At 41.9% G+C, this 26,805-nt stretch overlaps 1 protein-coding gene across 7 annotated transcripts in view; it reads left to right on the top strand.

The window, feature by feature from the left end:
• foxp2 (forkhead box P2) overlaps positions 1–25,519 on the top strand; it is a 101,535-nt gene extending 76,016 nt beyond the window's left edge. For 6 of the 7 annotated variants that reach the window (XM_023262455.3, XM_055006360.1, XM_023262465.3 and 3 more), the window contains 9 exons: positions 5,370–5,457; positions 7,230–7,313; positions 11,246–11,456; positions 12,450–12,553; positions 12,734–12,835; positions 15,259–15,380; positions 15,603–15,672; positions 16,547–16,854; positions 21,605–25,519. In XM_023262455.3, coding sequence (XP_023118223.1) covers positions 5,370–5,457; positions 7,230–7,313; positions 11,246–11,456; positions 12,450–12,553; positions 12,734–12,835; positions 15,259–15,380; positions 15,603–15,672; positions 16,547–16,854; positions 21,605–21,749 — 1,234 coding nt within the window. In that variant the 3' untranslated portion in view covers positions 21,750–25,519. The remainder of the gene's footprint in view (positions 1–5,369; positions 5,458–7,229; positions 7,314–11,245; positions 11,457–12,449; positions 12,554–12,733; positions 12,836–15,258; positions 15,381–15,602; positions 15,673–16,546; positions 16,855–21,604) is intronic. The other variant, XM_023262472.3, reaches the window with a different exon arrangement.
• Positions 25,520–26,805: the final 1,286 nt, after the last annotated feature.

The raw sequence follows: 26,805 nt of genomic DNA, 5'->3' as shown, positions 1-26,805 counted from the left end.
GCGCCAGAGCGAATGAACTCTTCATGCTCCATCAACAATTTAGTTAATTAGCTCATTTGTAATTGGCCGGCTTTGTTGCCTGGATGTTAGTGGGGGGACATCAAAGGAAGAAGGTGTTTGCAGCACTGCCGATTACAGGTTATCACATTGCCACTCACCGAGAGTCTCTCTCTCTCTCTCTTTCTCTCTCTCCCTCCGTCTCTCTCTCACTCTTTCCCTGGTTCCCTGCTCTCACACAGAGAAGAAAAGAAAGGGAAAGCTTTAATTTGAATATTCTAATTAGATTTGTAATTAACTGTGAAATAACGATCTGGCGAGTGTTTTTCATGGGCTGTAAATGTCCATGTGAATTCGCATAAACTCTTGAAATCAGGACATTGTTCCGGCTTATTTTCCAAATTATACATTTCTCTACAGTAGTGACTGTAATAAGTTGCAGAAAGCTAAAAAAAAATTGCACTTATACAAGAAACTGGTGCACCCATGGGGAGCCGCTGTAGGATTTAGGTCAGGCTTTTGCTAATTCTACAGCAGCTTGTGAATTAAAGCTAAAAGGTGCGTCTGTGAAATGAAATGACTCTAATAAACACAGTGTTTACCAGTCTTTTCAAAGACACAGCCAGGCAATACATTAGGCTCTGTTTTCACACACTGTCAAGACGTATGATACACTTCAAGGAACCGTAATTGACAACGATGGATGTAAATGAATCAGAGGTGAATATATATTACAACTACAGCCTGACAAGTGTGTTTGCTTATCCCATGCAGAAAACGTGCCACATACATGTCAGTGTCAATATCAGCACATCCATAGGCATCATGTAGTGTAATTCTAGAAGTCATGCTTATGTAAAGCCAGTTTGCTGTGCACAATCCATTGTCCGACCTGGACTACATGTACACTAGTCCAGGTAGAACAGTTTGCCTTGCAGCTTGGGACCGGATGCGTGCATGATGAGGCAAGCCTCTATCGGATTAGTAGGTTTTCTGATATCTTGTCCTATCACCTTAATACACTTTCCTAAAGAAGACATCAGTCTATTCCTCTGCACTTTACGCTCTGTTCACACGCAAACGCACGTAAGTCTGTGTGCTCTGAGGATACTGTGTCTAGGTAGCTTAGCCGGTTATTTAGGTGAGGTCCAGAGAAACACAGTGCAAAGCGATGTGTCTGTGAATCCCGTAAGCTGGGTAAGCCGATGCAGCAGCTGCACGGTTGTAAAGACAAACTGAGAGACACGAGGAGAGAAAACAGGTAGATTTCAAACTTAAAAGCGAGAGCACAGGTTGGCAGACGGTTTTGTAAGAACACTTGCCAGAACACTGGCTGCTACAAAACAGAACCGTCTAACACGCGCATCTCTGCAAGTCAGAGGCTGGCTCTATACTGTAACCCAGCCGGCACATGAAAACAGACACCGACAAAGAAGGCAGGCTCGTCATCAGAACAAAGATGACTGCTCGGTGGCGTGCCTTGGAGCGGTGATTGTAGGTGTCAGAGGGAGTCCTTTTATGTTTCCGGAGATGCCAGTCGACTACACACACACCGACGTGCACACACACACACACACACACAGGCACAGTTTAAACGGGGTTACATAAAGTGGGTGTCAGATTTAGATGACAGTTTAGATGTTGGTAGTTGGGTGTGGGTTACGTGTGCGGGGAGGGGAACCCAAGTCAAGCTGGCGTCTCGTAGCTCGCTGTAGGAGCTCGGCTCAGCGGCGGTGACACGTTTAGTCATCTATTGTTTTGTTGCATGAAGAAACTTGTCAAGATCAGCATTTAATAGCTCTTCAGCGCTGCTTTTAAGTGTTCTCACCTGGAAAAGGTAGCCGCGAGGTGGCTGGCACCCCGAATTAGCTCTGTGAAGTTCAAAATGAAATAATATCGCAGGGAATGTTTCTTGAGCGGTGGGTGCTGCGAGTTGTGGGGGTGTATTTGTGTTAGTTACACAGAAAGAGAGAGGGAAGAACATTAATGCTTTTAGGTGAGCTATTTTTGTGGGAGCCTTTTGGTAAACATAAGAGAGAGAAAATGCAATTAATGAAACTTCATAAGTATTATTTGTCATATTTGTCAAGGCAGTGCCTCTTTTTTGGCTTCTGCATGATTTTATAGAATATCAAAGCATAAACATATGCAGGTTGTTGTTTCATCTCCAGAGTACACACACCTTCGCCCCCCCTACTTTGACTCTTCACCTTGTGTACCCCTTTTAAACCAATGTCCTCCCACCTCAATAAAGTACACATAAACAGACACTCGCACCCAAACTCACACTGAACGCTTCCACTTTCTGTCACCACTCAGCTCTCCTTATTACTGGCAGAAAAGGCAGACTCTATGTTAAAATGGCAAGCTCAGCCGCTAACCTGAACGCTGGTGTCTGTAAGCCACTGCTAATTAAACCCACAAGGCAGCAGCCAAGTGTCTTTGTCTCTATATAACGTACACATACACACAGTGTGGAGGCAGGCAGTCATGCAGGCCCCTGGATAGCTATGCTCTCCTCTACTATTCCACATGTCTGCTGCACTGTGACAAGACCTTTAAAACGGAGGGCATTACTTACGCACCACCACCAAGGCAAGGGGGGAGCGTGTGTAAAAGTGTGTGAGAATGTGTGTGCATGCTTGTGAATATGTCCTTGTTTATGCATGCTCGTAAGTGTGTAGCACATATGGCTGGCTGTATACTCCATGTGTGCATTGACTGAGTTGGTGAATGTGTCAGACAGTTAGGGGGGCTAACTTTCTCTGCTGGGCCTTTTTCACCCCTGATAATACACACAGACAATTAGCAAAAGTGTATCATCCATATATGCTGGCTTGAGTAGATTTATTGGGCCCTTAGTGTACGTTGATGGCATATACATATTCATGTACCCAGCATTGGGGGAAACACCTTTGAGATGTTTTGTTCCCATCTCTTTAAGAGAAAAGAGAAATTGCAGCATCCAGTAAAAAAAAAAAGAAAAAGAAATCTTTATCTAGGGGTTGAAAAACAACAGCTGTGTCTCACTCCTCCCTCATCTTCCTGCTTATCGGCCTCTTTGTCTCTTTACTTGCTGTTATTCGCTTTGATTTCTCTACCTTGGCTACATCCCTCAATCTCCATCTACATGCTTTCTTCCCCTGTTCTCACATGGCCTTCATCACATGGGTAATTCGCTCAAAGGCAGAAATCAATGTTCCTCCAGAATGAGTCATGAACAGTAAACATAAACAGTAGATAGCCAGGCCTGACGGTGAGACCTGCTTCATCCACCTGCAAGTTTAAACGCTTCTACCTGGATGCTACAGTTTGGACGAGTCCTTCTGTTTGTCTTGGAGTAAATTTATGTTTTTGCTTTAAAATGATTTAGTTTTGTTCATAATAAAGGCAGAAAAATATTCAGCAAATTTCAGAAATAGTGTTGTGACAAATTTTTCGTGTGGATAACAAAAACCACCTCCAATACAATAAGAGTAAAGATAGTTTTAATGCAAATATAGGGACAATTTCCAGTAAATAAGGTGTTCCTTCATTATTGTTTTCAGTCTGCCCATCTGTGTCTCCCCCCTCCTCCATTTCTGTCTTTGTGTGGCATTATTAATGCTCAGTAGGACACGCTGCCATTTGAATATTTCATAAACGCATTCAGTAATCTTCCTGTAATCGCCTTGCTAACTGGCCAGCAGTGGAAGGATGCAGGAAGCTGGAGGTCTGTGGCGAGGCCTTCACACACACAAACACACAAAATATAAGAGAAACAAGCTGCTTGTCGATGAGAGGCTTAATAAAGATTTCCCCTTCTATGTCTTTGGTTTTTTTTTTTGAAACAAGGTATCTTCAGGGACAGCGAGCAGCCCGCTCTGTGCTTTTGAAGCAGCTGTAATTCATGACACACGCCATACATCAAGTGCATAAGATAGCATTATGGGCAGTGAAATGAAAAGGGTATTTGCAACATTAGTTCCCTCATCCTGCGAGGGACGTGATTAAATGATTAATGAAATGCCCCCTTTTTGCATGCGCATTCTGAAACAGCAATTAGGCACAGGGCTGAAGAAATCCACCAGTTCGTCCCTCCCCTTTCTGCCACTATCCCTCATCCGTCCCTGTCCCCACCCCTTCCTTTTTTTTTTTTTAATGCTACCTCATTCTTGATTTATAATGAAAAATTTCTGAGCATTAGACCTGAAATGGTCACAAAAGTATACGCAGGGACAAGATGGAATGGATTTAAATGTGTTGGGTCTAATTGAAAGGTACAGTGCTATTGTGATTACAAATGTTCTATTCAGCTTTTGATTGGCAGGCCAAGAGAAGCCGGCTCGATGAGTTGTCTTGTTTTGCACATTGCAGATAAACAAGAAGCGAGAGAATAGAGGAATATGTGGTGGGAGTGTGTATTTTCGTGTGTGCCAATCAGTGTTTGCGCCAGTCCATGATAATGTAAGCGAGTGTGTGTGTTCTTAGATAAAGTGAACGCCAGAGAGAGAGATTTTGTACTCCCTCTAATGCACTGGAGGCAGCGCTGTAAATGATCATTGAAGGGTCTGCAAGCTAACCTATAATTACTGGAGATAAAGTGGCAGCTCTGGCATTTCATAAGCATGCCTCCTCAAAGCTTGCTTTGTGAGTTTGTCACCAATGATCATTTAGATAGAGGCTCATTACCCAGCATCACAACACTTTAGAAACCCCTTTTCGCCCCATATTTGTGTTTTGTGTGTGTGTGTCCGTGTATATGTGTGCGCTACCAGGAATAAAGGTCTATCTTAATGGTGGAGCTTTTGTGTCCTACAGACGAAATCCAATCAAGACAAAAACCCTCATTGACTGTTATGGCTGTCTGGCCGCCTTTTTCTTCTAATGAGGCGAACACACCAGATACATTTAATATGTCTGCCGCTGGATAATGCACCTTCAAGTGAGGAGCTGCTTTTGTGTGTCAAATGTTGCTGGTGTTAAATTGTGTGTATTGTTTTCGGTAAACGAAGGAGACAAAGCCATTCTGCTGGGCCAGCATCTTTTATTCTCTGTAGAAAGCAGCGCTCGGGGTGGCACTGAAGTTAGCCATCTAAACTGGCGCGGGCCTATTGTCATGTTAAACATGGCACCACACACCGTCATGTTACTTCTAATTACCTCATTTCAGAGTGGAACAATGGGTCCTAACTGGATCCTATAGATAATTGTCCCAGTATAGAAATATTATCATTAAAACAAAACAGTGGTGAAGTTGATACTGTAATTATCATCCTCTACAATTTTGATCAGGGTGAAAATGATTCTAATTTGTTTCTACTTGTGACTATTTGATAAATTTTGAAGTTAGACTGTAATATCTCTGTTTTGTTGTCTCCTGCCTTCACCAGGCACCTAAACAGTGAACATGCCCTCGATGACCGGAGCACAGCCCAGTGTAGAGTCCAGATGCAAGTCGTACAGCAGCTGGAATTACAGGTAAGTTTTCTTTTAGATGAAAAATGAGTGTAAACTAGTTGGAAAAAAGTTCTATCTATTGTCACATTTCACCATTATCACATTTTACAGTGCTGAACTGTTATGTTCACATTTAAGTCACGAATCATCCGGTCAAAAACTTTATTTTTTGAAAGTTGTGTGAGCAAGAGAAAGGCCAATATTGTGGTCTGCCTAATACTTCCAGACAAGCAGGACCTGCTGAATTCAACAAAGCCACTAAACAAAGGAATCCTCAGGCCTTACAACGAAAGCCATTATGGCTGTTTTAATTGAATTAAGCGTATGCTTTATTTTCTCTGCTTTCTTTTTTTTTCTCTTTTTCTTTCCAATTAATAGCGAGCGCATCTCTCCCAGTCTGCTGTGTTAATTAACTGCACTTTGCACCTGAAGAAAGCTCAAAAGGAGGGAACTATTTTCAGTAGGTGGAGCGTGACCTTATTAAGAAGTCATGCTGGCTAGATAATGAGAGCGGTGATTGAGCGACGTTATTACTCAGCACTGCTGACAAGCGCTGCTCTTCCTTTAGAAACAAATAGACATGTATGTTTTTAAACTGGGATTTAACTCAGTGCCAGGTGGAAATATTCAGCCTTCCAGTTGAAACCAGGCCTGAATTGAGTGACACAGTTCTCCTCAATAAATAGAAAAATCATTGTTATTAAAATTGGCTTAGTTGTCTAAAGCATTTTAGAAATATGATGGCAAAAGTGTAGTATGTACAGTATAAAGGAGTCCAAATTCAGATCCAATCATGTGTTCTCCTCACTTACCCTCTACAAGAGTGCTAAGTCAAGCTTTCCCTCCCACACATTTTATTTTCTGGTCTGATAAGCTGTTTGCATTTTGTTGGGAGGCATCTGGGGTGTTTTAAAAGTAAATAAACTGTGGGGTAAAAAAAGAGAGGGAAAAAAGGATCTGTGCTGTTTATATAATTTTATTTCATTTTCTCTGTTTTGTTTTTCATTGCAACACAAAGCTGCTGAAGCTTGCTCCTCACAGTGTGACCAATTACAGCGGTGCACTTGTGTTGCAAGCTGTCCTGTCTCCTCTCTCCTTTTACTTCCATTCTTTACTCCCACCATCCTTCTCTCTTTTCTTTTTTTTTTTTGTCCACGAGAGCCGTCACTAGTAATGAGGCCCAGCTTTGTGTATGTGTGCACTTCACCTACTTGCTTGTCTGTTTCTCAGTGTGTTTGATCCCTGTGTGTGTATGTGTGTGTTGTATTAAGGGCGTGGGGGTTCAGCCTTTCGCATGGTCCGGTCCCTGTCACTCCCTGTGAATTAGATTGATGATAGGCAATGGCTGGGGCCACTAACTGGACCGGGGAGGCGGGGCCGCCTGGCACCCTGTTTGGAAGACCCCTTCACCTCTCAGCAGCTGCTGGCTGCGCTCCATCCCCCTAACAGTGTCCACAGGACTTTGAGCAGACGCTCAGGACCACCTAATTTATGGCCCGACTAGCTTGTTACTGTCAGAGCCTCACTGACCTAAATTCTGCTATTGACAAAAAGATGAAATGCTATTTGTTTTGCCTGACCTGTCTGCACCTTCTCCCCCAGTTTCTCATATTCTCCTTACATTACCAGCAGCACAGTTGTCTCCTTTCTGCCTTGCTTTCTTTTTCTTTCTTCCCGTCACCTTTTTCCGTTCATTTGTGTATTCCTTTCCTCCCTTCTCCTCTCCTATCCTTTGCTCTCCTCTCTAATCTACCCTAATGTACTCTCCTCTTCTTCTTCTTGTCTCTTAACAGCTTTCTAAAGAACGTGAGCGTCTTCAGGCGATGATGACCCACTTGCACATGCGGCCCTCAGAACCCAAGTCATCTCCCAAACCAGTGAGTGCATATTGCTCCGGCTACCGTAAACAGGCTCGGCTGTGAATGAGGCAGCCGCACAGAAAATGAACAGTTTAAGCGTGCAGCAGTTTGGGGCAAGTGAGTGACAGAAGATGAAAGGAGTGGGGGGGGGAGTGGGATTTGTAATGCCGAGTTACATCTGCTTCTTATCAGTTATTGTGCGCCTGCGAGAGGACAATAGAGTTTGGAAGTGTATTAGATGGCAGAGCGGTGGAGTCCTTGGCTAAAACACTGGGTCATTTCTTTGTGATAGATATAATAGCCAAAACAACCTGTTGGCAGCTGATGACTGTTTGGCTCAGTGGCCGCAGCGGCACTCAAAACTGGAATGAGAGAGGAGAAGATGTGTCATTTTAACAACCAACACCTGAAAATTACAGCTGAGTGGTGAAGATAGCGCGATGTTGACATAAATACCCACAGTGAAGCAGAAATTGCTTGCAGAAAAAAGAAGAAATCCAAAATTGTGGAAGGGGTCATCTTAGACGGAAAATGATGTCATTCTGGATTCTCTCTCGCTTGCCTTTTACTTTTAGATGGAATGATTATAAATGCCTTTTTCTCCCAGCCACTATTTGAATTTGATATTAAGATGATACGTTTTTGCAAACATTATTTCCTTCCAATTTTAGACGTTTTGAAATATTTGAGAGCAAAACATTGTTAGCGTCTTTCTGCTGCTTAGTAAGTGCCTACTTTCAATAGAATAATTTTCCTCATCACCTCTCATCATAGAATGTAGATAATCACAAGATAGCATAATTATCCCATAATTCCATCAGGAATCAAACTCCCTTTTTATTATTCAATCTCTCTCTCTTTCTCTCCCCCTCTCTGTAGTTTTTTTTTTTAATCTTCAAAACTCCAGCAGCTTGGTTCCATCTCGTCCAATAAAGAATTTGCAGCCTATAATCCATGCCTGAATATGAATGAATGATGCTAATGAAGTATTGCATTACATAAAGCACACATGAAAGAGCAGCTAATTGCATTTGATGGTGGGGGCAATTCAGACAGAATTCCTAAACGAACAGTTAAATCCTCAGTTTTAAGGCTTCCCCGTTTTTTTTTTTCTTTTTTTTTTTAAGGAGAGGTAAGATAAAGATTTGTTGCAAGGGGGAGAATAACATGCATGTGTGCAAAAGTGAATAGATATTAAAAAAGAGAGATAGTTGGTGGATTTCAAGTGGCAGCATGAATTTGGTGCAACATATCAACTTCTCAAGCATTTGATTAAAATAAGAAATCACGTTCGCCTATCAGGGCTTGAAATAAATCCAGTTTTTTCATTCGTAGCGCCTATGACCAACCAATGCTCAACCAATACAAGACACCGGTACACTGTCTCCAATATGACCCCATTTATTCCCTGAATCGCACTTCATTAAATGCTACCTTTTGGCTATGCTATGGATGAATGAGAATCAAAGTTAGCAAGAACGCAAGTTTTGAATAATAAGCTATCTCTCTCTCCTTCTCCCAACCTTGAGTGTGAATTCAGATGAGCGAGAGGTGACAAAGTGCTCACTCCTCCCTCCGTTTGACTGTAATCATTTCTGTTTGGTCAAAATGGGATTGCAAACATGTTGCGCTTGTTGCTGCGTCTTGTTGGTAAAGAGGCTGCAAAAAGGGACAGGAAATTGTGTTTTAACATTATAAATATACATGCCCATATGCGCATATGAGGGCATTTACTTTGAATTTTGTTTGCATATTTTGAGGCCCTCCCCCCTCCACCTCCACCTTATAGAACGTGAGTGTTTATCAAATAACCTTTACAGGAAAATGCAGTTTGTATTTCACGGTTCGGCGTGCGGTTTGCATGTAACAGGATGCAGGGAATGAACAGTCGTGTCAGGTGCAGGTGTCGTGACCTCATCCAGGATGAATTACACAGAGATTTGCACATTACGTACTTTTTATGAGTGTGTGTGCAGTGTGTAGAAATGCTGGACAATTTTTAAAAAAAAGTTTCACGTGTGTTTATGCAGCGGAGAACAGTAACTAGGAGAAAAAGACTACACAACAGGGAGTGCTAAATTAATGCTAATATGGCTTAATATATTGTTTTAAGTAGATATATTAGTACAGATTAATATTCCATAACTCTCTTCCTCAGTCTCTGTACTCCTGTATAGGCACCCAGCCCTTGTCCCAGCCCGTCACTATAGCAGCTCATTACAGCTAAGTGGGCATATAATTATCATCTGAAAGCCCCCTACATCCACGGGAGTCTCTCAAACTTGACATTTTATCGTATTTATCAACACATGCCACAAATGACCGCTGATACCTTCTCCTCAGCCCTCCCGTCTCTCAGCGCCTTCGGCCCCTCATTCCCTTCCATCTTTCAAGTCGGTTTTAATTCAGACTCTCCGCAACGGATGCATTCCACTTGTAGACTCACAATTAAGGCAATTTGGTTTGAATATGTAACGATGTCATTACCATTCCAACTAAATTAGCGCAGAGACTAAAAGGTCAGTTAGGAATTTTCCAGTCGGTTAGAGCCTCTCACATGAGATTTGGGAAGGCAAATGCAAAAGTGGTGGAAAAGCTGGGGCGATTAGCAAAGCGTAGTTGGCATGCGAGCCAGAGGTAAGTAACACTCTCTCATGTTGAAGGAGTGGAGGAGACGAAGAGGAAGAGTGCACGAGTGTGGAGTGACCATAGCTGTCTGTGCAGATTGCTTGAAGCCTCTTATCAGCTTCGCCCTAAGAAAGAACTTTCTACACTTCCTCATGCACTAGAAGTCTTGCTAAATTAGGGCCAATAAATCTACTATAACTGCAATAATGACGTCCAGTTGTGTTGTTGATTCCTCCTGTGAAGTTCTGCAAGTGTTCTCAACTATAGTCTCAAGTTATTCTTGCTTTGCACGTACACCAAAATCATTTTGCATGGCTGTCCTGACCAGGAGGCTACTCTCTTACTTAAACCTCTTTCACACTGAGGTAGTGAACCAGGAATTTTGCTGTTGGTGGGGACTAGCCAACATAAATTATCGAGCAATGTCTGTAAAGCCTGGCCATGAAGAAGGCTTTGTATCGGTCGAAATCGGGTGGTATTAAATAGGGGTCTTGGATTGCTCTTTTAAACGCAAGGTCACTTTAAGATATATTAAGTTATAACAGCGCTGTTGTATTATGTATTTGTCCAGAAACTCCAGCTATAAATTCTTCTCAATTGCAAAATCACTTGATTATAAAGCACGACTAACAATGTGGATCGATTCAAAACGAAAAAAACATATCTTATTGAGTTATATGTAGTTGTTCATTCACTCTTGCACAGCCTTGTGTTAAGACTCAGGCTTTAGTGGACCGGTATTAAATGAATGAGTGTCCTGGATCTGGGTTTTTTGTTGAGATGATTTGGATTTCCTGATGATATCTAACTTAGCTTCACCCTTTTCATAACAAAGCGGAATTATGTCATGATTAGGCTTCTAGAACCAGGGTCAGATGTTGGCAAAATCACCCCAACAGCAAGACTTTTTTCCGAGGCTCATTTCTTCAGTGTATAAGGATTATGGGTGGTTGCAGTGGGGTAGATAGAGAGGGAGAGAAGGAGGGAGGCAGGGAGGGAGTGATAAATAGAGAGATAAAGAGAGATGGGGCCGGGATAACACGGATGCTGATCGTCGGATAATCTTCAACAGCGTGCTCTAATTAGAATTCTTATGATACAATTTGGTGGTTGTAATTAGTGGAGATGGGCTGGCTCCTCTCCACGAGCCTTGTTAGTGGAAACACAGCTGTGTTAGAGAGGAGGAGAGCAGACACTCTGCTCTGTCAGAGAAACCACAAAATAATGCTTTCCTCCTCCTCCCTCTACCTCCCACTTGCATCTATCTCTTTTCCCGCTCTCCACCAATCGCGCTGTGTCTTCTTTCCCCCCTTTTTTTCCAGCTCAACTTGGTGTCCAGCGTCACCATGTCCAAGAACTTGCCGTCAGCGTCCCCCCCCAACTTACCTCAGACACCCACCACGCCCACAGCGCCCATCACACCCATGGCCGCCATGCCCCAGGTGCCGTCAGTACTGGGAGGAGCAAACGTCCCCAGCATGGGAGCCATGCGCAGACGCCACTCAGACAAATACTCCATGCCTTTGTCGTCAGGTAGGACCAACTACTCAGCACTGCACGTCGTAGCACACACATGCACAAATACAGAATATGCAGAGTATACAAGGCAGAAAATGAACACAGTTCACTTTTAAACAAATCAGAATCACACAGATGCTTATAAAAATGTCCGATTTTTGAGGAAAATTACCTCCTAAATTTCTTGGATTTAATATCATTTCTGCCTAACCTGACACACACACGTTTAAGGATTGAGGTATTAAATACTATTTCAGCTCTCATTCTGATTCAGAATTACAACTGATTTGCCTTAAAATTAATATAAAATTCAGACTTTTATGATTCATCTGATATTCCATTTAAATTTAATGAAAAAATAATGTTAAACTTGCAAATCACACACGATACCTCAATCCGGTAATTACCTTCTAGTACTATAACACACACATAGTTCACGTGCACAGACATGACATAAACACATCCCCACAACCACAGATCCTTGTTGGTCTTACCAATGTGAGATGTCTGGGTGGGTTTATGAAGGGAAGCCTGTGTTTAATCACTCTATATGTAAATAGACAAGAACTTCCTCTGTGCATAAATATTACATGAATGTTAATTAAGTTCAAATAATGGTGAAAAAATACAATATTTATTACATTAAGACATTCCATGTGTTAAGCTTTGCATTTTAAACGGTCCGTCTTTGATGTTTATATTTACTCTCTGTGTTTAGTGTGAAGAAACATAAATTATTCAACTTCACCCTAACTAACTACACGGATCTCATTTTATGGATGTATTAGTGTTTAAGATCTCTCACGAGAGAGATTAATTAAAAATGCATTTTGTTAGACATGGAAAATGCTGATTTGATGTGTCCCCCCTCCACCCATCCAACCAACCCTCTCTTTCTCTCCCCCACCTTCCCACCCCCTTTTCTCCCTTTTTTCCCCCCCATTTTAATTTGATGAAACCTTGAGTAAATTCAATACCTAAAGGAATAAAATTTACCAATTATTTCAGGTGGTGACACAGTATTTATTTTTCCAGAGATTGCCCCAAACTACGAGTTTTATAAGAACGCAGATGTCAGACCGCCATTTACTTATGCAACCCTCATAAGACAGGTGAGTGGGAAATAAATTAACTTTGCCTGATTAGATTAAAATTAATTGCTGCATGAATCATGGCAGCTCTCTCTCTCCCTCCACTCTCAATCTGTTGGTGTGTGTGTGTGTGTGTGTGTGTGTGTGTGTCAGTTACCTGGTCTCGTTAGTAAACCATTATTTGATGTCATCTCATTTCAGGCTATCATGGACTCTGCCGACATGCAGTTAACGCTTAATGAAATCTACAGCTGGTTCACGCGCACGTTCGCCTACTTCAGACGCAACGCCGCAACTTGGAAGGTAACCTCGATGAACCCTCGCTGTGCCCTTTCACTCCTCCGTACAGTAAAAGGCCTTTCCTCTTGCCGAACACAAGAAAACCTTAAGAAAGCATTCATTTACTCAGCACAGGGCCATTAGCACTCCTCTAACCTTTCTTCTGAATAGACCCCATTCTTTCTCCTTATTTATTTTTCCACCTTTTCTGTTTAGAAATGACAGCCGAAAGAATTATTCTCCCTCAGATATCGTTTTCTAATTTGGTGCAATTAATAGCGAAGGCTTGGCGTGGAGAGGAGAGGGCTCTGACGCACTAATTATACGGCAGCCACTCCATCATCAGCACCTTTTGTTAAGAGATACAGCCCTCCTCCTATTCCTGAAACCACCTTCCTCTCTCGCATATCATTGGTTTATTAGGGAGAAAGATGGCTGTTTGCCTGTTAACCAGTTCTCAGCAGCCAAAAACACATAAATTGCGTCTCACAGAGGGGTTAAGAGTGGTCCTCGTGCTGAACTAAAGCCAAGGTGGGGGGGAGTGAGAATGGGCCTGTCAGGGAGGCAGCACTCTTTACTTACCCACACAAAAGGGCCCATTTGTATATCTGTCCTTACAACTTTATTGTCCTGTCTGCGTTCACAAAGATGGTAAAAAATGTCTCTCCAGCAGCACATGTTTTAACCAGAAGTGTGTCTGCCTGCTGATAAAGAAAGCCCCAACCGAGCAGCCAGTGTCTTCGGTGTTTTTTTGTTTTTTTTTTTATCCCGTGGCCCCTGCGCGTCATTCGTTAGCTGCCTTTAGCCTTTGTGGCTGCACGCAGGAAGACTGGAGGGAAAACTGGGCCCAGCCGCTCATCAGCATGCAAGACGTGTCGCAGCACTAGATTTAGCAAAGTGAATTAATTTGGATTTGGGATGCAAATGAGCACATGGGTGTGTGATCACCAATTCAGGAGGGCATGCAAAAAGATCGGTGCCCTTTTCCAGTTTGTTAGGTACAGTTCGCTCCGTGTTTTGCTGTGTAATAATATAATGACAAGATATGTTCTCAGTGGAATTTGTTGTGTGGCTGTTGGTAGCAGAAAACAACACAACGGACGTGCTGCTTTAAATGTTCCTTCTTTATTCCGTTTTTCCTGATTAAGTTCCTCTGTGATGCGGTAGCCGTCGTGCCACAACGACTTCAGAAATGTCTTGTCTTTATGTCTCCCACTCTGCACAATCACCAAGGTGATCTATTTACATCTCCACAATTCCCTTTGTAAGCATTAGTGGGATGATCAGCGATGGGTTTGTCGTTTGATTAACAGTGAGAATTTGTTGGGGTTTTTTTTAAGAAAGAAGAAGAAAAGAAAGAAAGAAATGAAAGGTAGTTTAATATCTCAGCTTGGTCTCATCAGCTCCAAAGAGGGATCTACCCCCCCACCCTACTTTTCCTTTCTCTCTCTTTTCTCTCACCCAGAAGCTTATTAGTTCTAACTATATAGCATGCATAATAAAACTGCTCATTTGCTCATTAATATTAAAATTATCATATTCAGAGCCATGGGCATTAAGATCAATCAAATCCTGGGATTTTCAGGTCAGATGCGAGATCTGCTTATGAGTTTTTTTTTTCTTTTTTTCTGAATCCCTTTTTCTTGGAGAAAGAGCAGTACACACCAAGCTAAGGGAGATGATAAATATGAGCAGCAGGGATATTAAAGCCAAGGTTATTATTTGTAGAGTCTGATGCATGTTTTAATTATGGTCATATGGTCGTATTAATATAAGAAGGCGTTTTTTCTATAGATTTTTCTTATTTTGTAATTAAAGAAAAAACACCTCACTGGTTTATTTTTCAAAAGATATATGATGCTTTAATTTATAGTAAGCTTTGATAGTAAATTTAAAAGCTTATTGCGTCATGTAAGCACGTATTCAACACCAGATATGACACCACATGGAGAATATTTGGACATATAGATGTCAGATACAGTTCAACTTAATCCTGCTTACTTGTGCACGAACACACCCTCTCTCCAACACACACACTAGAACAGGGGCCTCCTGATGACTGTCTTTTTTCTTGCAATACTGTCATCTTTAAAGCGATGTGTCCATTAAGAGCAATGCTTTTCTGGAGCAGGAAGGGTTACTGACATCACCATTATCAAGGCCGGCATTACCACTTCTGTCACCACCATAAGCCATTCGCTATGCTGATTACCTCCTTTTAGCCTACTTACTCTGATTGATATGTACTGTGTGCAGGACTTGTAAGAGCATTCGCTCTCACTCAATTTTTACTAATTAAATCAATGGTGCGTGAATGTTAAGAATTTCTTCAAAATGCAAGAAAAAATCAATTTCCAAGCCTTCTTCTTTTTTTTCCTTTCTTGATAGATAATGAATGAATTCGTTTTCCCTCATCCCTCTGACCTGTGTGTCACATCTTTTTGCAGAACGCTGTTCGCCACAACCTCAGTCTGCACAAGTGCTTTGTGCGTGTGGAGAACGTGAAGGGGGCGGTGTGGACGGTGGATGAGGTGGAGTACCAGAAACGCAGGTCACAGAAGATCACAGGGTAGGAGTTTTGTCGCTTCTTATATCAGAATCTGTACTTCAATGAATTTAGAAAATGACAGGACGTCAGCAGGGCCTATTTCTGTTCTCCTGTTTCTTTATTTTTTCTCTTATTTTTTACATATATACTCCATTTCTTTCCTTAATAACATTAGATTAAACACTATTTTGTCTGAAAACTAATTATTTTGTTCTTTTTCTCTTTTGTTTACATCATATCTAGAAGCCCATCACTTGTCAAGAACCTGCCCTCCAGTCTTGGCTATGGAACTGCACTAAACGCCAGCTTACAGGTACGAACCAAAAGCATCAGAGAACCCCTGAGTCACCGGCTGCCGGTTTATTTGACTGACAGACAGGACGGCTGCCTGAGTGACTGAATGAATGTGGTTACTGTGCACAAAAGAACTCCATACTGCACTTTGCATAAGAAGTTTTTTTTCCCTCCTAACTCATGTCACTGCCTCTTTTCTCTCACACCTTCTCTCTCTTCCCACCTCCTTCCTTCCTTCCTCTACACCGTCAGACTCAGAAGGCCACCCTGTGGTTGAATCCAGAAGCAACTCTCACTCCTTCCTTCGGTTCTTTCTCCTTTTCTCTTCATCTGTGGCAGCCACCCTAGATTGATAGCGGCATGTGCAAATGCAAGGGCATGTGCATTAATATTTATCTAAGCTGTCATAAATGATTTGGCTTCATAGTGTACGCCGGCGAGGTGCTCATGGCAAAAACTTTAAAAATTTAATCACTGTATATAAGTTTAATGCGCAGCAGGCGAAAGTGTCAGGAGTTTTTATTATTTTGAGGTAAAGTTTTTGGGGGACTTTTCTTTAATAGCCACACCACACAAGGGCATAGGAATGGCAGCTGGGGGAGGCAGTTGTCAGGAAGGTGTCACAGGGGGGAAAATAGCTTGCAACAGAATAAGACTAACACAATGCTTTTTAATTATTACTGTGTTAATTACTGTTATGCATTTTTCACTCGGCTGCCTTTTTTTGCACTTTATACACTGAATCCAAACCTCAAACAACACACCTGTCTCCTACCTGTTATGCTTTTTTCATCTGCCCTCTCATGCTTCACCCAGTGGATACCAATCTTCACTGTTCCTTAATTGTCTCCCACCTTATTGAAATATTCCCTTTCTTCCTCCTTGTACTGCAGGCTGCCCTGGCGGAGACCTCCCTGCCTCTGCTGGGGACCCCCGGACTCATGAACAGCGGTGCCACAGGCCCGATGGGAGGCAGCTGCCACGGCCTCCTCGGTGGAGACCCGTCCGTACTGACTGGCGGAAGTCCACACGGGCTGTTGGGCGGGAGTCCGCCCGGCTTGCTGGGCGGCAGCCCTCCAGTCACGCTGAGCGGTAGCCCCCCCACCCTGTTGCAGTCCGCCCATGAGGAGCTGAACGGCTCGCTCGACCACCTGGACACCAACGGACACAGCAGCCCCGGATACTCCCCTCCAGTACACATGTAAGTTCCTGCAGAAAGACTAAGTATTCCTGCAGCTTCACACATACAGTGCATGGATCTCGCTTCAACTTTCAGATGTTTTAAACCTTTCAAACAAAAAACACAACAACAGTGCACCTTAATGGATGTCATTATTCTGCCCTTTACCCAAATTATCCACATCCTTCACCCAGAACAGCTACTGTACGTTGTTCACAGACGAGCACCAAAGTGAATCTGTAATCCTGTAACCCTAAATCCCTTCATGTTTTTTCATTGAGTGCATGATGGATCACAGGCCTGTTTAACGCCTAAAAAACATTAAATGCAATGGGAACATGCTAATTTCCACCTCACAGATTTTTAAGAGTTCTTATCTCCAATGTTGACCCCCACCCTGCCCATTTCTCCTCCTACACTGAATTCACTCGCTGTCTATTTGCCCTTTGTTAGCTTAATTGTCTGACATTTAACCCGCAGTATCAGTATTTTCGTCAGTTCTACCATGACCTGAGGGCAAGGCTCAATTTCCAGCATGCATTGTATCACAAGCAGACGGTTTCCCTTCCTGTATCTGCTTTGGTATTTCCATTTGTGTCTGTGCTTATACCTGGGGTGAGCCTGACGTTTTGGGTAACAGTTAGTTCAAGCCTATAAATAGTCTCTATTACATATTCGTCTTTAATTACACCACTGTCTGCATTGTAGGGGTTTAGCTGCTATATTTTATGCAAGACTGTTCCTATTAATATTTAGCAAGTGTAGCATTAATTACCTTTAAAATCGTTGCCTTTCTCAGCTAGTGTAGCTGAGAGAGAGAAAGAGAGTGTTTTTAGAATTTGATCTCATGTGAGTTTCAGGAATGACTGGCGTCACACAGGTCTGTGAAGGCAGCATGCAGGGAAACACACTCACATTCTGAGGCAAACACACTGAAATTACACTTTAATGATTCTTATCCACTGTCCATCAAAGCTCATGTTGCAGAAGTCAGTCGACATTAGCTAAGCACTCCTGTAATGGATAAAGGATGCACTCCGTGTGGCTGAGTGTGTCTCGGAGAACAGAGGAGCGTTTGGTTTAGTCCTACCAGACGTCTATACGTTAATCTGTTTGGACGTGTTTACCCCTCTCTGAAATGGGGTGTTAAGTGGAGCAAATCTGCCTAGCTCTAGACAGAATCCCAGTGTTACCACTCCCTCAGGTCATTTAATTTTTAGTAACAGACCAGCGCTGACTTCTTTTGCTTTTCTCTCTGGCCACACCACCTTGACACTGACATGGAGGATAAGATGCATCCATCCATCCTCTCCCCTCTCCTCCCTCCCTCCCTCCATCCATCCCCGCCTGCCTTCACACAGCCACGACAACCTCAAAATGGAAGAAATGTGTTTTTCACGACTGGCTTTTCCAGGATGTGTTTAAATAATAGAGCTGCTCGTAGCGCTGAACTAAATAGCACATCACCTTCGCGGGCCTTTCTCAGGAGACGACTCCTCGGCAAATTCAACAGTTAGAAGAACCTCTAGTTCCCCTAAATGTCGAGAGGTTAATGATACCTGCTTAACCGCAAACCCACTTGCCCCTGGGCCATGCGCTGTTTGTGCATGCGTGTGCATGAATCTTGTACACCCTAAGGGGTAAAAGAAGCAGAAAAACCAGGAAAGATCAGAACTATTCAAAATTAGGCTTTAAAAACTTCATCGCAAACGCAATCTATTGAATGTGACTTCATTTTATGAGCTGTATCTTGTGCCGTCACATGGAATTGTTTGGTGACCGCCCTTCTTTGGTGTTAGTTAATGAGTCAGACTGAGTTATGAAAGTCTTTGATTGCCCACCCTCGTCCTCCTCACCCCTCCCTGCCTCCCATACCCCTCCACCCCCTCTTCCTCACTACATCTCCCCTCCAACCCACCATTAGGCCTGTGGACTAATGACCTTATTTGCATCCCTGACATACCTCTGCATGATTGCTGGTGCTAATCTCCAATTGATGTGAGAGCAGGCATCTCACATGTATGGCGAGTATTTATTACAAGCGCAAAGTCCGACGTTTACTCCTGAGTGACTCAATAATGGCAGCTAGCCATTAAGCACTAAATGGCTCATCCACATATTTTACCAAAGTGTCAGAAAGCTCGGGCCTGTGAATACGCTCCTGCATATTTTTTATTTCCTCCTAGCCACACACACATCTAATGAGCTGTGTGTTAAAAGCGCGTGAGAACACGGGTGGGGGAGGGGATTTACATTCAGCTGATGTATGGAAGCCATTTCACGTGCTTTTATTTTGGAAGTAAAACATGATCAGAATCTTTGTAGAAAACAAGTTCACAAAATGAGGCATGCATTGTTTTGTAATCCAATAATGCTCTGTCTAATAGGAGATACTGCACTACAAGTCTTGCTATTTAGCATTCAGAAGCAGTATTTATGTATTAATTAATAAACGTGTAGAGAACGCTATGCGGATTAGTGTTTATTAATTTATTTGTCAACAGCTGCAACTTCTTCGCTAGGTGCTAATAAATAGAGTATAAACAGACAATTCAGCATTCAACATTAATAGTCACCTTCTAGTGACCTAAAAGCACATTGTAGTGTGTTAGAAAATATTAATTAACTGTTGATATGATTTAATAAAAGTATTACTATGTGCCTTTGGAAAACACAATGATTTTAGTGGTGGTTGAAATTTGTAGGCCTAAAAGGTAATCTAGTCAAATATCACAGCTATATTTAATACGTTTTCTGTAAATTAGTCACTGGTTTCAGCACTAGTTTTCCTGTATTTCACAAAAGAGCAGCCTAACCTCATTTATTTATACTTTAAAAGTCATCTTTCAATCCAGCGTTAGGGTTAGGGAGGGAGCACGGTTGGTGTTTTTCTGCTTCTCTAACCTCTGGCAGAGGTGTTTTTCTTTTCGCTCTCTCCATAAATCTGAGGGGCAGAAACAGAAATATTCATCGCTCGCCTCGCATCCTGCTAAGATCAGCCTCCTCTTCACATCCCACCGCATCAGAATATTAATTTACAGTATTTGGCTCTGAATATTAAAGTCATCTGTACCTTTTAAAATTCTTTTCAAATTCAAAGCCCTCCCCTCTTCCAGTGATGAAGGCGGCCCAGGAGAGTCGCATCCTAACGCACTACCACTTGATAAGTCTCCCTCTCCCTCTCTCCCCACTCTCCTCTTTCAAAGTCTACGGGGATTTTCTGATGCATCCGATGTGTCAGAAATAATTAGGTTTTGTCAGATTTATCATCGTGGCACAAACCCTTCTACCCAACTAGGGCCCCAGATCATGTTATGCCTTGTTTGTGTGTGACAGCATTATTATTCTTGTTAGTCGCCCAACACTTCTTTTTTTTCTTCTCCTTTCCGCCCACTCCTCTGTTGTTCTGAAGGGAAAGGTGTCCTGCGAGCCGCTTCCTGCCCAGCGCTTATTGACAATGGCTAAAGATATTCATCCATTTAGAGTTAAAAACATGTATCATGGTGTCCGAGCGAACTGCCGGGGCTGAAGTTGATTAATGGCAGAACCTAGCTGCCGGTTTTTCCTCTTGAGGAGCGACATGTACAGCCCCTGCATATTAACGAGTGGCTGCGCTTTCTATTAACTAGATAAAAAAGCCTCTCCTCTGCCTTTGCTCCAGGGGGCTCAGGGATGAGAAATTCTCCATTATTTATCATGTGGCCTGTTTTTTTTTTTTTTTTTCCCCTTTTTCCTTTTTCATGTATTTCAACCTGGTGTCATCAGTAAACTTTTAAATGCCAAACATGTCTGGAACATCACAGCTTATCGGCCTTACAGGGGCCATGTTTTTCATGCAATTTTCATGCGCTTACTTACAGTAGACGTGAGGCATCATGTCGAATTAGCGTCTTGCAAACAACATGGTTGTTACTTTCACTAGATAATGCATGTAATGCCTGTTTTTTGATACAGCAGAGTATTTATCTGTACGCCGAGCGACACTTTGCATTATAGTAAAAGGGAGTAATGGCTGAACATTTCCTTTTTTTCTCTTTTGCATATTATTTTCTTGCAGTTTTATTTGGTATTACTATGTTTTTTTCTCTCCTTCAGGAGTTTTCCAGCTACTTTAACCCTCCTGTTGTCCTCATTTACAGGCACCAAAAAATATTGTTTCCTTGTGTGAAAAAAATTCAAAAATTCAGCAAAAAAAAATTCCCCAAATTTCTGAAAATTTGCAAAACCTGCAGGAAGAAAATTCCAATAATTCCTTAAAAGTTTCCCTTAAAAGTTTTATTTTAAAAAATCCCCCAAATTTGACAAGAAAATTCTTGTAAATATTTTCAAAAAATGAGTAAAAATCTTCCAAAAAATGAGTAAAAATATCTAAAGTGATTACTTATATATCAGTAAAACTTCTAATATTTTCTTAAGAACATTGACCAAAAAAAAATATCAACCAAAATCCAGCGAAATTCACTGGATTTTGGTTGATTTTTTTTTGTCAATGTTCTTAAGAGACATTTTTAACATTTCTTTTTTTCCACCAAAAAAATGTTCAAAAATTTCCTAAAAATGTTGAAAATGTGAACATCAGAAGTTTCACTATGAAAATATTTTTTTTCCCAAATTTTCAAAATTTAAAACGGGTCAATTTGACCCGCAGGACGACACGAGGGTTAAAGTTGCACTTGACAAATATACATGTGAGTTCTTGATGTGGCTGCAGAGATTTCTCCCAAAACCTCGAAGGAATCTAACATTTATTGCCGATGTGATTGTGTCGCAGGCCACCCATTCACGTCAAGGAGGAGCCGCTTAATATGGACGACGACGACTGTCCGATGTCACTCGTGACGACAGCCAATCACAGTCCAGAGCTGGATGACGACCGGGAGCTGGAGGAAGGGAACTTATCGGAAGACCTGGAGTGACTAGGATACAGTTTTTGGTGAACGTATCCCTTCAGCCCAACTGCACTGTTTCTCTCACACAGACCTCCTGCAAGACTAGAAACCACTCCACAGTCCACGCAACCACAGCTGACTCTCTCTTTGTCTCTCTCACCACTGGGACTATTTATTGAGCATGTATCCGGATAGAGACCGGTCCAAAGGAACTCTTTGTTGCAGCCCTTTGGGATCCCCAAACATGACAGGCATGAGATGTCTGATTTAAAAAGAAAAAAAAAACTCTTTGAGACCTGTTTCATTAGGGATGGCGTGGCCACGTACAGTACAAGGATGACGGACTCATGGATGGGGAAAAAAACATGACAACAAATGAGCAAATCATTTTTCCGTTGAAAGCTAGCGGCCTCATATACTGCCAAAAAGGAAGACATTTTATGTTTGTGAATAATCCAACCCACAGTAGTTGTTAATGTCTAGAGACAATTGCTGGTTCAATTCAAGTTGTTGCTCTGTTATCATTTGCACAGGAGTAGTCTCAGAAATTTGTGTCACTGCCTGTATGTTGCTACTATTATAAAAACCAGTATATTATTTTCAGCTCTTTTTTTTGCCATCGTTAATTTCCAAAATATGATTTCCGACACCACCAACTGTAAATGCCATTTCCCTAAATCACACCAGTAAAGCAACTGCGGTACCAAGACTGTTGTTGCAGCTGTCCAGAAAAAAAGGAGAAAAAAAAGAGGAAAAAGTTGGCTTCCAGTCTGTTATGTTTGTGATGAAAAGTTCAAAAAAACTGGAAATTAAGTTGGGGGGGGGGGGAGAAAAAAAAACAGTTTGTTTCAAGCACCATTTACAAAACAAATGCATTTCTGCATAATTTTCTTCTCGCTGTTCTCCTTACCTCCTCGTTGTAAAGCTTTGTCTACCTGCAAACAGTCACAGGCAACAGCTAGAAACCAAAGCCAACACTAGCAATGGCCAATAGCTTATAGACAGAAGCCACCAAACTCCTCTTGGTCCGCCTTCTGTGACTTTAAACTAGTACAAAGAGAAGCTTTTGTTCCGCAAACTACCTTGGAATAACCTCTGGGATTGTTTCATTTAGCCCTATACAAAGATGATCATGAGAAGAAAGAGAGAGGGGAAATAAATGCTGATTTTGATGTGTAATTTGATAACTCATAAAACGTCCACTTTGGAGATTTTCTGCCAGATGTACTGTAGGTTAAAAAGGTGATGTGACATTTGAACTGCAGGCATTTTTTTTTTTTTTTTTTTTTGTGCTGGTGATTTAACTGGTAGAGAGCAGCTAACTGTAAAAGTGGATCATGACCAAAACGAAACATTTGTGTATTCAATGGAAGTGCAGAAACATTGTGTTGTTGTGAAGTTTATTTTAATTTTATTTTAATTTTTAAAACTTTTTTTTGGTTACGCATTACACATCAGAAGTCATTATTTTTGTTTCATTTTGAATTATTTTTTCTAACCTGGTGAATATGTATTGTTCTAAGTGGGACTGTCAAAGTAATGTCACGTCTTATTTCCGTGGCGGTTTTTGTTCTGAGCCGCGTCGAAACCGAAACTGAAAACATCGCTAACCAAACATGAAAAATATCTAGTGAAGCCAAATAAGTCATGATTTCAAGTTAATATGAAATGATGTGGCTTGGTTACCGTGTAAAAGCAAATAGTAATAGCCATTGCAGAAGAGGATATCTAAGGTGAACGGTAACCTTTTCTAGGTGATATTTGCTTTAAACTTCATCAAATACTCATTGTGTGGGTCACAGCTTCGAAACTATATAGATACAACTGGTGTTCACACTGATGTACTCTGTATAGGTAGCCAGCTTTTTGTAAAACACACTCGGTATTTCTAGCGACTAAAGAGAAGTAGTTATTGTGGAAACTACGTCCCGTCATTTTCCTCGCAGCCAATGTCATCTAGAAAAGTGTTGTTGCTTTAATGGTCATTTCTGTTTTCAGTAAACCAAAGTTACACAAAATTCTGCCTCCTCTTGTATGGGATAAAGGAATCCTAAAAAAAAAAACTGAACCACACACACACACACACACACACTCACACACACACACATCCTGTTGGAGACGAGCATACACAAACACACACACACAGACCCCCGATGCTGTTTGTTCTGCCAACTTTCTGGTTTTGGTTTAAATCTCCAGCTGCAGAAAAAAGCTGTCAAAGAAACCGACGTGGCTTCGTGTCGTGCTGCAGCGGCGAGCGACGCGTCTGCCTGTTTTCTGACCAAAATGGAAACACCACTGTGCATATGTTGTTTTCAAGCGTCGCGCCAAGCCAAGGAAGCGGCTGCAGGAGCTTAACACACAGACACGTGCAGTACTGTACAAAACACACACACACACACACAGCATGTAAAGCACACACACACACACGCTACACACATGTGCCAGTTCCACGTCAAGAGGGGACTGGGGCCCAGGAACAAAGCTTATCCCTTCAATACTTAGCTGGAGTCAGCAAAACGACTTGAAGACGACGTTCTTAATAATCTTATCACACCAAATAAAAAGGACGCCGCGTCTTTCAAAAAGGAAAAAAAAAAAAAAAAGGAAAAAAAAAAGGGTTCTCCCACTTACCCAAAAAGGCTTTCTAAAAGCTTCTACCTCTGCACAACAAATTCAGAACAATTATGACAGATTGCACGAAGTTACGAGAATGCCACAAGAGCTGTTACACTTTACTACGCTTGTCTCATAGGACGGTGGCTCAAACCAACGTTTACATTCCCTGCGTCAAGATATGGAAGATTTGCATTGTAATAGGTTGTCCTCAAACATTTGTAGAATGATAATGTATAGATTACCTGTAAGGGAATATTGTGTTTTAAAAATGCATGTCTAAAAATCATTTGGTGGACTGGAAACAAGAACTAATAAAAAGAATATAATAAAAATCATCGGGATGATGGCCTAAATGTACGTACAATGCATAGGAGTGCATTACCTCAGATATACTGTTTTGGGAGGGATAAAACCTGTCAGCCACAGAATGCATATTACCTGTAGATTTGCATGGGTTTTGTATAAATTAAGTAAAAAAAAAATGTCTAAAATAGTTGCTTGCACATAATACCAGAAAGACCTCCAGAACTGCGATCTGCTCCTCCACTAGATTTTAGGATTGTCTGGATTTTCTGGGTTGATTTTGTCTGTATTTTGATAACTGTGCATACTTATGTAAAAAAAAAAAATGTTGGTGGACCCATAAATTTACCAGACTTTTTTCTAAGAGGAAAAAAAATCTCAGTGTTTCTTTTCTGACTTACCTGAATTTTTACTGTTTCTCTCTCATTGCTCGCTAAGAATAGCAAACCTGCTTTTTCTGCATCTGCTTTGCGTAGCTGTAAGGCTTAACCTAATGTGTGTATTTATTGCTTGTACCTCTGTGCATACTTTATGAAGCATTATGTCTGGCAGTTGAGTCATGTATCCTTTCTACTGCTATCCTTCTCTAATAATTGAGAATATGATCCCCCTATGTATACAGTAAATTGGGACTGTAGCAAACATATGTTTATGTAATTGGTGAAAACTTTTTTCGTTCGTTTGTTTTTATTTTCGATCGAGATTCAACTACTTTTTTTGATACTTTTCATTACTGTGTACTGTGTCCATACGTTAAAGGTTCTCTGACATTAGAAGGTCATGGTTGAGAATTGTAACAGACATTATTTTCTGTATTCATGGCATTTCACTGCTGAATAAAATAAAGGACCAAAACTTGGAATTTGAAAAAGCAACTGTCTACCTCCAGCATCAGAGAGTAAATTATCCCCCCCCCCCCCCCCCCCCCCACCGCTGTTACACATATATCTTTTATTCTACAAAGGCACAGCCATAAAAATCTAGCTGGCATTACACTTTTAACGTTTCAGGAGCTGCTACTTCAGAGATGTGAAGGAAGGAGGTTGGAAAAAAACAATTAAAATTTAATGTATATGTTACAAGGCCCCCCCCCCCCCCCCCCCCCCCCCCCCCCGCTTCCTGCACCTAGAGTCTTGTTTAGAGGAGTGGGACAAGGCACTGTATTGCCCACCCCCTGGACCTGTAATGGGTTTAGCCTTTGTATGATTCAAGCCCGCTGCTTTCATGTACCACAAGCATGCCTCGGTTTACACGGAAGTACTGCTGTGTACCTCTGAAAGGCTTTTGTAAGACCCATTTCATGCACTCCATGCTGCAAAAAGTGGTTTTGGCACAAACCACATTATTAAGTCTGTTGTCATGCTAAAAAAAAAAAAAAAAAAAAAAAAAAAACTGCCTAATTAACATCATGTAGAGAAAACAAAGATGTGAAATTTCATCAGCTGCTTCCATTTTCCAACTCCATCTCTAAGTCGGTCTCTTGACACTTCAAACGAAGAAGGGAAAAAAAAACCATGCTTTTTAGCCTCCCGATTGATGGATGTTGACTGGTAAAACGCTATGACAGGCAATGTGGCTAAATCAACTCCAGCAGGCCTACCGCACCTTGTCGGTCATGGAGCAGCCACACACTGACACCCTCATTTGGATTCAAACTGAATCTACCATGACCAATAGGTTGCCCATTAGCTCGTCTGTATGCCGAGAGCCTCCTACACGTTCCGAAGGGTGCTCAGGGACACCGTGGGACCCTTTGAATCATATCCGCTGGTCATTTAATTGCAACGCTGATGCATGTTCTTTTTCCTTTACCATATGATGTCCCATGAGAGGTCAGAAAACAACAGCATTTTTCATAAAGGGAGCACACTTGTCTCTCTCTTCAACCCACCCCCACCCCCACCCCACCCCACCCCTCCAATGACAGTCCCAGGCATCAGCCATGGCAGGCTTCCTGTTATCTCCTCAGCAATGGCGTTCCAGAGCATTAGCTAGCTCGCAAGGCACTTGTCTTTCCGTGCTATTTATGCACTTGGAAGTGTTTGTGAATTCAAGTGAGGGATTGCATACGGAGCGCAACAAGGGCCGCTGTGTACTACACAACATCAGAGGGAGCTCCGACATTAAAGTGTGAGAGCGCCTGCTATAGACCCCTTCTTTC

The sequence above is a fragment of the Amphiprion ocellaris genome, chromosome 21 (assembly GCF_022539595.1).
Source record: "Amphiprion ocellaris isolate individual 3 ecotype Okinawa chromosome 21, ASM2253959v1, whole genome shotgun sequence".
NCBI lineage: Eukaryota > Metazoa > Chordata > Actinopteri > Pomacentridae > Amphiprion > Amphiprion ocellaris.
The sequence above is the reverse complement of the archived record's forward strand: the minus strand, read 5'-3'. Positions and strand labels throughout refer to the sequence as shown.